Source organism: Leptonotus elevatus, chromosome 13 (assembly GCF_054856555.1).
Source record: "Leptonotus elevatus isolate MCC_2025b chromosome 13, RoL_Lele_1.0, whole genome shotgun sequence".
Classification (NCBI taxonomy): domain Eukaryota; kingdom Metazoa; phylum Chordata; class Actinopteri; order Syngnathiformes; family Syngnathidae; genus Leptonotus; species Leptonotus elevatus.
Genome location: NC_141251.1, coordinates 6,388,747 through 6,401,678, shown reverse-complemented (window position 1 = coordinate 6,401,678; position 12,932 = coordinate 6,388,747). Strand labels below are relative to the sequence as shown.

The 12,932-nt window shown below is 42.1% G+C and overlaps 1 protein-coding gene across 4 annotated transcripts in view; it reads right to left on the bottom strand.

Annotated features, from left to right (window-relative positions):
- The window catches only part of mark1 (MAP/microtubule affinity-regulating kinase 1), a 44,281-nt gene that overhangs the window by 25,430 nt on the left and 5,919 nt on the right, over positions 1-12,932 (bottom strand). For 2 of the 4 annotated variants that reach the window (XM_086092522.1, XM_086092524.1), the window contains exons 1-3: positions 11,226-11,662; positions 5,637-5,837; positions 1,275-1,328 (exon numbers count right to left, since the gene is read on the bottom strand). In XM_086092522.1, coding sequence (XP_085948648.1) covers positions 1,275-1,328; positions 5,637-5,837; positions 11,226-11,276 — 306 coding nt within the window. In that variant the 5' untranslated portion in view covers positions 11,277-11,662. Of the gene's footprint in view, positions 1-1,274; positions 1,329-5,636; positions 5,838-11,225; positions 11,663-12,932 lie in introns of those variants that run through there. The other 2 variants (XM_086092523.1, XM_086092526.1) reach the window with 2 other exon arrangements.

Genomic DNA, 12,932 nt, shown 5'->3' with positions numbered 1-12,932 from the left:
TAGACAAAAGGGAAGGTGACACAAAGAAGGCAGCCGGTTGTATTTTTAGCTACGGCCAAACCACAAAACAAACTGAGTCAAGAGTAATGGGTGTGGTTTAAGAGGGAGGGAAGTGGAGGTGAGGATATCAAACACACCCTGAGGTTATATGTCAATACAACAAATCCATTTACTGCATTTAAAAAAAAACAGGAAAACCAAATTGTTATTTTTAGCTTTTCCTCTTTGTATGACTTCAGCGTTACGTTATCTTACCTGAGATGTGGTTAAAATTTGATTTTGTCAACTACTTCTAGGTTAAACCAGTCGGTGGTGACTTGAATTTAGTTGGGAATTGGCCATTGAAAGCGAACACTGAATCAGAATTTTCACATTTGAGTCAGAACAGGTCATAGTATACTGACGTGTCTATGTGGGAAGAGCACATGTGTGAAAGCTACGTACGCACGTACCTGCGCAGGCATCAGACGTGAGAGAAGAACTAGCTTAGCACTAGCTAAGACGACGCTAGTAGGCCGACAATACAACGGGGATGGGTTTAAACTAGAATCAAAGAGATGTGGGTTGATAGTTTATACGCTTTGTCAAGGCGTTGGTGTGGGCTATCAATGATACGTTTGAATGAGATAAGTGAATATATGGCTTTTTAAATGTATGATGAAGATAAAGGGCTTTATACTAAGTGCACTACATTTACCATTTAGAAAAAAAAAGTTTTTATTTGTTGGACTATAAAGTGCCCACCCCCGAAAAAGCTCCAAATGAAAATCTTTTCTAACACGATTGGCAAATGGGTGTGAGTTGGAGCTCAGGTATGATATTTAGGGGAAAACATCACTATTCCCATTATTGTGACTTCCTTCCAGCATCTGAGTGGGAACAATGGCCATAGGGGTTAAAAGCTAGTTAGAATCGATAGAGTGAGTGATCGATTGACCGATTGACTGTTACGAAAATATTACCTAAATCATTCTAAAACCGCAACAGTTTATTAGCCCATCTATGGCATTTCCCATTATGGGTTAGCATTAAGCTAACGTACTCTTTCACTAACTAAAAAAAAACTAAAAAACTAAATTAAAAAAAGCGAGCTCAGAGAAAGACGAACATCATCTTAGTGGTTGTTCAGTGACACTGACATAAAAACAAAAATCTGAACATTTCCCCATACGTTATAATAAAAGAAAGACAAAAAATAGATTTGTAAAAATAAATTAAAATGATATTAAAAATGAAGAAATTATTGGATCATATAGATGACAAGCAGGACCTACCTTCTGTAGACTGGTGGGATTCAGCTGGGTTTTATCTATAATCTTGACTGCCACCTTGGGAGACAAAATGCGGGGCGGGAGAGGGAGAAAGGAGAGAGTGAGATAGAAACTCGGCAAGTGCCAAACTTAATTCCCACTCTCGTGGAGTTTCATTTTGTTTGTTGCGAACCATCCTCATTATTTCCCCGCATGTGGCAGCTTTACCACAACATGCCGCGGCTGAATCACGCCTTGAAAAAGCTTTTGACTGGCATAAAACAGAAATATTTATTTCCCAGAGTGATTGTTTTCCTGCGGTGCACTGTATGCAAATGAAGAATGAAACACAGACAGATTAGCATAAAAGGCAGCGGTGAAAAAAATTGTACATGACTCTGCAGGTCAGCTTTAGCCCGGCGGGTTGGACGGGTCAGCAGCGTGAGACGTGCAGCTCAATGATCGGCTTAAAGTGCAAAAGGGAGAAATAGATCGTCTTCGCTGCACTTTGTGAGCGTTCAGCAGCCCTCCTACTCACCGCCGTTTACAATATGCTACAACTTAAATCAATACCAACAAATGCGTAGTCACAATCATAATGTATCCCACTGGACATATTCTGCACTTAGTTGTATTACCGTGCAGCTTTTCTACCTATTGGGGGATGTCCATTTCTAAAAGATTTCATGAAAAACACACACCAAAATGCAAATAGTTTAAATTAAAATGTGTTCTGCACACACACAAAGCTATAAATCCAGAACTGTTGTATGCTTTGTTTGCATGTGTTGATGCGCCATTATTTTTTTTTATAATTACAGTACGATTTACACCAGCGGTCACCAATGTGATTTGGTCCTGTTCTAAAAATAGGTCATCAGTGAACTCCCCCTTTTATGTTGCTTTTCTTTTTTAAATCACACTTACATTGGTGTAAATTTGGAAATCATTTAAAAAAAAATAATAATAATTTTTTTTAATGTGTAGTTCAAAAGGCCAGTGCACTCTAAACAGTTGGGTCAAAGGGATCAACCTGCTACTTGGGTAATAATCTGACCCACCCAACCCAATTTTTTTTAAATGTGGGTCAAAATGACCCAAGTAACCCGCTCGGCCCTTTTTTTTTTTTACCCAAACTGGGCTTATTTTTGTACCCAACTATTTTTAGAGTGTATTGTAGCACATGAACAAAACAAAGCATTCATGGAGACAGTGAGTGAGCGCAACAAAGATGGAAGAGATGACTTAGCCCTAAATCATTTTTGCAAATTTGTTATTACTGGTAGCTAGTGATGGGAAAATGAAGCTTCATGAAGCACTTGTGATATTTTTTGACTCCCCTAGATGGTGCTCTTGGTTTAAATATAAATGCTAGTGCAAAGGAAATTGATTACATTTCCACTGCATCTTTCAACCAAGAGTGGCATCTTGAGGAGTCAAAAAATATCACAAGTGCTTCATGAAGCTTCATTTTCCCATCACTACTGGTAGCCTGTCGTATTAATATGTACCCAAGAAGTGGTTCTCAGTTTCAAAAAGGTAGGTGACCTTTGATCTATGCTTATTTCCGTTAAGATGTTTATGGTGTTTTACGTTACAGGTATATGTTAGCATTAAGCTAGCTGGCGTTTCGTTATGATTGAGTTGAATTTAGGTTTGAAAATACAATGTTTCATTATCTTTTTTGGTGTCAGTTTACTGGTGACATTTAACTGGGAGTGACACATAAACAAAGTATTCATTTCATTTCCTTAACGCGAAATTAAACGATAATCTCCAATTTCTTGATAGTGAGAGAATGACAAGAGCTAACTAAAAATTTTAAAAGTACGTCATTTAAATGTGTTCGTTTTTTTAAATGGTCTATGGGTCACAGATTTTCACCTATCGCTGGTGGGTCTGGAACTTATCCCTCATTATAAACAGGGGGTTCAGTGTTTTATATTACAGTTACATAACAGTACAAGTTACAAAAAAACACCATTGCTGTTCTAGCAAACAAAAGAGCAAAGCGCTGAGTCATGGTGAGCAGAGTGCGGGTTATTCATGTGGAGCTGTGTTTCTTTTAAGACCTACTAGCCGCTGGCCTGGACACTTAATTCCATCCCAACATGGAAGCTACAACTGATAACAGCACAACTGGCACGGTGACGGTTACTACTCTGCTTGAGTCACAAGTGATTACTACAATTCCTACAATACATGCTGAGCCAGTATTTCCATGTTTTTGTTCTCTAACTCTGAATAATTCAGCGCGTGTTTACGGCGAGTCACCACATGCATGTCCTGAAAGCATTAAATATGCATTCAAAGTCAGTGGGCTGTGGATGGAGTATTCTGGTGCCACCTCTACTCGTGGGTTGCCTGGCTAGAGTTTTGGCCACAGTTCAATTAATTTCCATGATTTCCTATGGGGGCAAAATGTTCTGAGATCTAAATAAATCATAACAGATTGCATTCCAACTTAGTTGCTCCACTGTAACAGAGATTTCTACAAACCAATCCATTGGTCGATATGATGTTGATAGATCATTACAATTGAATATTAGAATGATGTCGTCATGATAAATGAATCCGCCCAAGCAGAATACGGGGTTCTCCAGTCGCTCACATTATACAGTATTAGTAGTAGCAAAAGTACAATGGATTTCCATTGATAAAATTTCAAATGACTTCAGTGTACTTCACTTTTGTTCTTATCCAATTATTCTCATATTTGTCACATACTGTAGGAGCTCTGCACTTATGTTTGCTTTTTCACAGAGTGTGTGTCTATATTTAGGTCTTCCCGGCACTTGTTCTCTGTCGAGAGTGCGAGTACGCCGAGAGCCTCTTGAGTCAAATTCCTGTTTGTCATCAACATGCGAACCCATGAAAAAACCTGAAGAACGCAACAAAAACACGCCTCGCCACAAAGCTTGATTGGGTGGTTTGATTTGAAATAACGGCTGAAACCGCATCTGTGACTATGGCTTCCCTTGCCCCATATGCGAAGGTTTTTACACACCCTTTTCCCCACTTAGTTGCGCCATAACTGTCTGAAACTTACTTTGTATTTCAAATTTTGGCATCACAGCCAAAGTGTGGAGTCATCTGAAGACTTCCGCTTCCAAAAACATTTAACTGAAACCTTGGATAAACTGTGAGTGTGACTGACAGGTGATCAGTCAGGCTTTATCCCGCCCATGGCTTCTCACAGCGCGCTTTTGCTTGTTTTGTCTCCCCCCTCGCATGCAGATCGCATCGGTTTTATTGGTCTGTGTTCTTTGCAAATGTTCTTTCCCGCACCCTGGTCCGCGTCTTTGCATTCTGATGAGCCAGCGAAGCCACTCGGGCACACAAAGCAAGCAAGCAAGCGACTGACCTTCTCCTCGTGACCCGGACCCCGTATCCAATACGCCTGTATAACATTGGCCGGCGACAAGGACACCGTTAGCGCTCCAAACGGGGGGAGGAATACATTTGTGGCGTCAAAGCTCCTAATGTGGCCACACGCTGGATGAAACGCGCAGGATTTAATAACGAGGGATTGCAAGCGGCTAAGAAAGAGTTGTGTAGCACATTGTAGGTTGTTGCTCATTCTGGAGAGCCTTAAAGAGTACATCGTCATTGATACCTCACTTTAAATGCCGGACTTTTGTCATTCCTGATTCCCACTGGCCTCATTTTGTGGCGGTCAGTTTTTATTAGTCGCGGGGAAACTGTGATAACGACGTCACGTTGACCACGCCAATCCCGTGTGTCTCAGATGTAAAGCTTCTCATGGCTTCACATAATAATATTCCGCCTCTGTTTACGCTTCTGGTACTTGTGCGTCATCTTGACATTACGTTCCGTATCGGTACCTTGAACACAGGACAGCGAGTCAGGGGAAAAGCAGGGGCTTCCGACGGAGCAACGCGACCAGATGACATTTCGTACTCACACTGAAAAGCGGGTCACGTATGCGACCATTTTGGTCGCAGCCTCAAGGCCTGCTATCGTGCACTTGCACAAACACGACTAAAATAAATTCTTACACGCACATGCCAAAAAACAGGTCGCATATGTGACCATTTTGGTCGCAGCCTCAAGGCCCGCTATCGTGCACTTGCACAAATACGACTAAAATAAATTCTTACACGCACATGCCGAAAAACAGGTCGCATATGTGACCATTTTGGTCGCAGCCTCAAGGCCTGCTATCGTGCACTTGCACAAACGTGATCAGATGAAATTCTTATTCACACGCTGGAAAACAGGTCGCACACGCGACTATTTTTGTCGCAGTCGAGGCCTGCTATTGTTCAAAAAGGTAGAAGTAGGATTCCAAGCTACAAAAGTCAAGTAACAAGTGTGAGGAAATGCCAAACTAGTGGAATGACATGTGGAGATGACTTCTCTTACCTCTCGTCCAGTCAGGACATGTCGCGCCAGCTTGACTTTGGCGAAATTGCCCTTCCCGATGGTTTTGAGGAGGCGGTAATTCCCGATGTGCGGCTGCTCCTCCGTGGAGGTGAAGGAGTTGCGACATCGCGGCAGGCTGTGGCGACTCGACGACTTTGTGGGGGGCGCCGGGGGCTCCACGAAGCCGTCCACAGATGAGTGCTGTAAAGAGACCGTGTGGAGGTTAGCAGAGGCATGAGCGATACATGATATTGGGACTTGACCATTCCTTGGTAAAACTATAACCATAGTTTCATAGTTCATCTACTGAAATGCATTTCCAAACATATACTTTAAATGTTCAATCACGAGGATCATCTGGCCTTAATGATTTTGCTGTGATTCTACTTGCGAGGCATGCAAAGGTTGTGTTTGTACTGCTGTTTACAAGCGAGAACGCAAAGTAACAGCCTGCATGCTAATCTAATGAGAGAGCCATGTGACCTCTTACCCCTCAGTGACACACTGACCTTATCAGCGCCGGATGACACTCATTCATTTTCAAGCTTCTGAGAGAACTGGCAAAAATTCCAGCACACCGCCGAGAGGCCTTCTAACAATACGGCGATGCGAGTCGCACTGCCCTGGCAATGCGAAGGTGAATTGGCGGTGGCTCGCTGTGATCGCAACGCTGGCAACGGCAACTGCCCGCGTCAGTCGGGGTCAAAGGTCACATGATCCTCCAGCCAGAGGATAATTCCCCGGTGCGGTAACCCGGGCCGGCTGGCACCCGTTTCACGCAGGGAAACGCTACAAGGCCCTGCAGGGTGCGCATCACCTCAATCTGAGCGTGCATGCTGACATCCTATGAGTCACTAGGCTGCATTTGACAGAATTTTTTGGGGGGGAAGATACTAATTTGGATTTTCTGCATCACCTTGAGAGTATTTGTTGGACTGATGAATTGGTTTTAAAAAAAAGAAGAAAAAAAAAGTGTGATTGAACATTTGGCCTGGTCCCAAAACGCTCTGAATGAACCAAAACGGGGAACCGGGACAGGTTCTTCTTGACGTGCTGGTGCGTCACACTGAATACACAAACCTTGCTTCCCATGGACTCCCAGCCACACGAACCGACAGAGGTGATTTATTTGGATAGGAAAAACATTGGTATTCAGCTTAAGGTCCATGTACTGGTATGCTCTTTGTCCTCACTAGTCAGAAAATTCAGAACACGAGTAGAATGACTAGGATGCACTAAGTAGAGCCTGGCTGATATGGATTTTGTAGGGGCCGATTCTGATATTTGGCAAAATTAAATTCTGACACCCGATTAATTTTCAAAAATGATAATGAATAGAATAACTTTGTTTCTGGCCCCTAATGCTTACAACAATAAAAGGTATAAATTACAGGCAGATCATTCGCCTATTTTAAATTACTTTGTCCTTTAATAATTAAGTTAACTGTAGAACAGACAGAAAATCAGCAAAAAAAATTATCTGATCATCTCTGTCTTTAGTTGTAATGTACAGATGTTTAAGTAAAATAATAATTTGCAGAAATCAGTTCATTTTTTGCCAATTTTAAAAGAGCTAATATTGGCCAATTAAATCGGCCAGCTGATTAAAAATAGTAAAGTTTTTTTTCCCAATAAACACTTCAACGGCTTTAGTGAAAACCATTTGAGTAATTATACAAGTTCCAGCAACAGGCCCATGTACTTGTATGCTCTCTGTCATCACTAGTAAAACTATTCAGCACACTGGCAGAATGAGTATGGCACACTTACGAGTAATTTCCCCCCCCACTAATTGCCATACCAACTAAAGCAAAGCTGTTTGAGCAATTATTCGAAAGTACACTCTTTGACACGAATACACTCTGTCATTACCAGTAAGACAAATTAGCACACAACTAGAACAACAATGTCTTACTAGTCATGTTGTTTTTTTGTCATAAATATACTCAAACATTTATTCAAAATTCTTAATAATCAGTTCAAGTTCCATACTACTAGTGCACTCTTTGTCCTCCCTAGTGGGACAAAGTGACAAATAATATCAAGTAGCGTAGTTTAGCTAGTTTAGCTTCACGTGTAACATCCAACAAGTATGCCAAAGTTGTGTGACTAGTGAGGACACAGGGTGCACTAGTACCCGTGTATGGAACTTAAACTAGCTTCATAAAAAGTCAGTGGACTATTTATTCAATAACAAGGATATTCAAACATTTGTTGGGGGGAAAAAATGGTACCAATAGGACCAGTCATTCTACTAGTGAGCTGAATTTGGCTTACTAGTAGTGACGACAAAGGGCGTAGAAGTACATGGACCGTAAGCTAGATATCAAGAATATCAAATAACGTTTTTCCATATCATCGATGTAACATCTTCACGGAAGTCTGACGCGCGCACCCGCACCCGCACGCACACGCGAGACTGTCCGCTAAAAGCCTACCGTCTCCCTTGAGTAATAAGATGTTATGCAATGAAGTTCAGTTGCTCGTGGGCCTGGGGCTCCAAGCTGGAGTCCAACTCATTCGAGCCCGGGTGGCTGATGCTGCGAGTGCCTTTTATTTATTGATTTTCTTTACAGCCGGCACATATAGAGTGGATATAAAAAGTACGGGCACCCGTTAAAATATTTTTTTCCCGGGATATAAAAAAAAAAGAGACCAAGACTTTTTGCGACATTAATATGACCTTTAGCCTGTGCAACTCAATTGAAAATTGGAAATCTTTGAGAGAATTTTTTTAATAAACAAGTGAGACAAAAATGGTTGCACACGAGCTCAGAATTAACCAACCCCCCATTCAATCTCATGTTAAATTGGAATCAATAATAAAGTCAGTTCGAGTCAGATTTTCTTGTCATGGTTTGCTTTCTAGCAGAAGCCTAAAACTTTTGTGCCTAGTGTCTGGTACTTGTAAATGTTCATAATTCACTTGACCTTGACTAAGGCCTAAGTTCCAGCTGAAGTTTTAAAAATAGCTCTAAAGCATGACGCTGCAAGTTGCAACCACCAAACTTTGTCGCAGATAGGCTTGGGCTGGTATCAGATTGTGACAATATGATATGCATGAGCAAAAATACTGCGGCTTTACGGTATCACATTTATTTATTATTCCAATTAACAACTCTAGGATGCATTATTTTAAAATGTTTTGTTATGTCGCTTTTTTCCATTGGAAGGTGCGCTATTGGTACATTAGCATGTAGCAAACATAAATTCATTATGTCGTGAAAGAGTAAACGATATCCACTGGTCTGCTCTTCTGCACGTTATGACGTAACATCAGAGCATAAACAAACTGATGTTAGCTATGCTATGCTAGTTAGCGAGTTACAGTATGTGCATCCCGTGAGGAGTGTATAGTAATTATTTCACCAATTGCCTGGCATTCAAACAGGACAGAGTATACTGACTTTTTTTTTTTTTTTTTAAATCAACAGCAGCTTTTTATCAACATCTGAGCCGATGTAAAGCTCGAGAGTTGAGACCACCGCGTTCGGTTCAAGTCGAGTCTGAATTGCAGCTGCAAGTGTTAAACAGAGAAAACGGCTAGCGTGACCTTTAGAAACAGTGCGTCAGACACACTTGTGGTTCACACACCTCTGCAAAAGGTCGTGTTTAAGCACTTTGCCTATGCTTTTAAATCAAAGTCCAAGCCTTTTCACTTTCAGCAACCTAACACTGTTACATGTTTACAGAAATGTAACGCATACCGTAATTTCACGGTGACACTGAGAGCCACACACAAAGCGTTCCGCGTGCGCTTCTGAAGGATTGAAGGATGAATAGAATAGAAATGAAACTGAACGTTTATGTCAACATATTTTACCCTACATTTCTACATGCAAAATACTAGCTCATCGCTATCAAATCTGATCATTCTTGTGAGAGATGAAAGCACGACACGGTGGAGCAATTTTAAAGCGCTTATCAGACCTTGATACAAAATATTGAAATTCAAAAACTGTAAAGCATCCCAAGCGCTCAAACCATAAAAATCCAAGAATTTTAAGCACCCAAAAGAACAAACTCTTAGAATCCAAGCACCAGTTGGACCTCTCAATGCAAAAGGGATGCATTGTTTGGTTATTGTGCTCTCATCATTCCAACGCAGCATCCCAAGCACTCAAACCCGAGACGGCAAACATTTTCAAGCACCTCAAAACAATAATGTGTTCAACAACTCAAGCATTTCCAACTATGTGAAGCATCCAAAATTCAAGCACCAATGGAACCCCTGAACACAAAGAGGAGGAGGGTTTTGTGTGTTAATTGTGCTCTCACACCGGGCAAATTTTAAGCATTTCCGAGCATTCAAAAATGATGAAACATCATAAATCAGCCATTCCATGCACTCCAAACATTAAAAATCCAAGCTTGTGAAGCATCTCAAGAACCAGTTGAACCTCTGAACACAAAAAGGAGAGATTTTGTGTGGTCATGGTACCGTCAACATGCAGCGTGTGCTTTAAACTAGAACGTTCTGTATTTGATCATCAACATCCATAATATTATTTTGTAAGTTATTATCTTAATTACATGTCTTTCCATGCTGCCATTATCAAAAATTCTAAGCATTTTCAAGTGTGGCGCTGTATTCGAAACATGAGAAATCAAGCATTTCGAGCATCCTCGGCACTTGAAACATCCAAAATAAAGCATTTACAAATTCAAGCACCACAAAACATTACAATTAGACATTACACACACACACACACACACACACACACACACACACAAAACCAACAACCGCACGATGCATTCTAATTAAAACATTTACCAATGGAAAGAGGTGTTTGTAACACCATCATCACCATGCAAAATCAAGCCATTTTCCTTCATCCCAAGCACTCAACGCTTCAATGCTAGCATTTACATATTGCAGGCACCCCCAAAACATGACAATTTCAGCATTTCAAGCTACAAGTGGAACCCTGAACACAAAAAGAACTGCAAGGTATTGTGTGGTTATTGTGCTGTCGCCATGCAGCAGAATTTGTTCAACATCCCTCTTACTCTTTCAAAATCATTACTATCCTTATTCCAAATATGTCTCTATTAAAAATGGGCAGCGTATGTTGGTCGGTGTCGTGTCGGGGAGGGGGGGGGGGGTTATGAATAATACCCCCACCCCCACCCTTTCTCCAGCACCGAGCGTGCAGCTCGGGGCCCACGAGGTGATGGATGTTACATTGCGATGCTTCCGAGCGAAAAAGTAGGGCAACATGACATCCCCCCACCCTAAATATTGACGAGAAACACCCAGCCCGGTTCGTTTGTCTCACGTTGCTATATATTCGACCACGAAGGTTGACGCAATGCGTTGTCTGGGCTAGCTTTCCCCCAACCCTCAAGTGGTACCGTCATCCACGCCAAGTGCACCATCCGTAGCGGGTTATTCTGGTCCCGGGTGGGTTTTATTTCCCGGCAGAGGACGGGAAAAGAGGCGGTGGGGTGATTCCTCATTGGCCGTGTGCGGTTTAGCCCTCCCTCGAACTAGCTTAACCGCTGCCATTTCCCCCCCCCACCCGCAACGAAACAACGCCACACGGAACAAACCCAAAAATAAAATAAAAAGTAGACCACACGACTTACGTTCTCGGTGTCACGCTCGTTCACCGTGGGCAATGGCGTCCTGGTCGACATCTTGTGTGAGGGGAGCCTGGCAATGAGGCCGCTCGGCGGACGGGCACAGAGCAGACGCGGCTTCGGGTCCCACCTTCTCTCTACATCCCCCCCTCCTTCCTCGGCACAAAAGCCAAGCCGGCAGGAAGTGCGCAAACGGCGGCTAGTTTAGCGCAGCATTGCCCGGCCAAGTGGGGCCCCGGCCGGCTCGCGCCTAGATGGTTTCCGTTCGGTTCCGGGGTTCGGCGTGAGGAAGCTAGGCCGGCTCAGACTAGACGAGCGCCGAGAGGAGGAGGAGGAGATGGAGGGAGGGAGGAGAGCGAGCGAGCGAGGGAGGGAGGAAGATGCGCATCTCAAAACCTCCCACCAGGAAGGATGGAGGTCTCTCACGCTATTTCTCTCTCACTGCATGTGATGCTCTCTCGCCCTCTCCCCCTTTGTCCCCTCCTCATTGGAGTCACCAGCAAACAGTTAGTGAGAATACATTTAAATCCCGTGTAAAAGGTGACGAGGGAGTGTTCGGCCCTTGACGAACCGGTCCAAATTATTTTCTTTTCTTATGTCGCCGGGTGGAGTGAATGAATAAAGGGTGCAGCACGACGTTTTGGATTCATGTACTGTATTCCTATTAGTTGTACGGTTTGTTGAGATGCTAATTGTGTGGTAAACAGGGTTTAGCTCCCTAGCAGCAGGTAGGGTGAGGCCTGGCCTGTCAAAATTCTACGATTTGATCGACTCTGACATCTGCCGGAGAACGTCAGTATTGCGCCTCAGTCATTGTGATTGCGCTTCTCAACTGTTGACAGCCACGCCTAGGACAAAGAACAACATATTTTCAAGATGAAAATATGTTGTATTTTGTGATGTACATCCAACTAGGGCAAAAAATATATATCTTTATCCAATGACTCGTTTAAATGTTTAACGTGCAGTCACTCCTTCATTGCATAAAGACGGATGGATTACAGATTAATGGTATATGAGGTGTACATGAGTGCTGCGGCCACTAGGTGTCAGGCCATACCAACAAATGTGAGCAGGTGAACTTGTAGCGCGTTATACATGAAATCAGAGGTAAAACAAAACTCATTATTGTAGACCAGTCAGGTTAAGTGAATGCGTACTGTAGTTTATTTGTTTGGTGTGGGGGGGTATTATATGTGCCACGTAAATTTATAAGTATTTTTTTTTAAATAAAGGGACAAATGCATCTGGAAAATACCAATAATATTTAAATACTGTTTATACTACCAATTGTTTACTATTGGTAGTTATTTATTTTGTTATGATTTTATGTATTATTTAATTAATTTACTATTTATTTAATTTTACATTTTAATATAATTTGGTATAGAAAATGAATACTTTATAATACAGTATCTATATTACTATTTGCTATATACAGAATAACAGTACTTGGACTTTAAAACAATTTAGTATTCTTTCCACCTCTGCATAAAGTAGTAGGCCTACAACACTAAGATGCGGTAAAAAAAAACTCAAATGTTGTTTACAGTCAGCTCAGTTACTCCAACAACAAAAGTGAAAGTCCTTTGAATACTTTTGGCCACGCTTCTTGTCGGCTGCTGTGTCAGCAGTGAGGCCCCAAGAGTAACAATGGACTCAGCATGACGCCACGTATCACAATAAGTGATGATTATGGGACCTGAAAGCCAC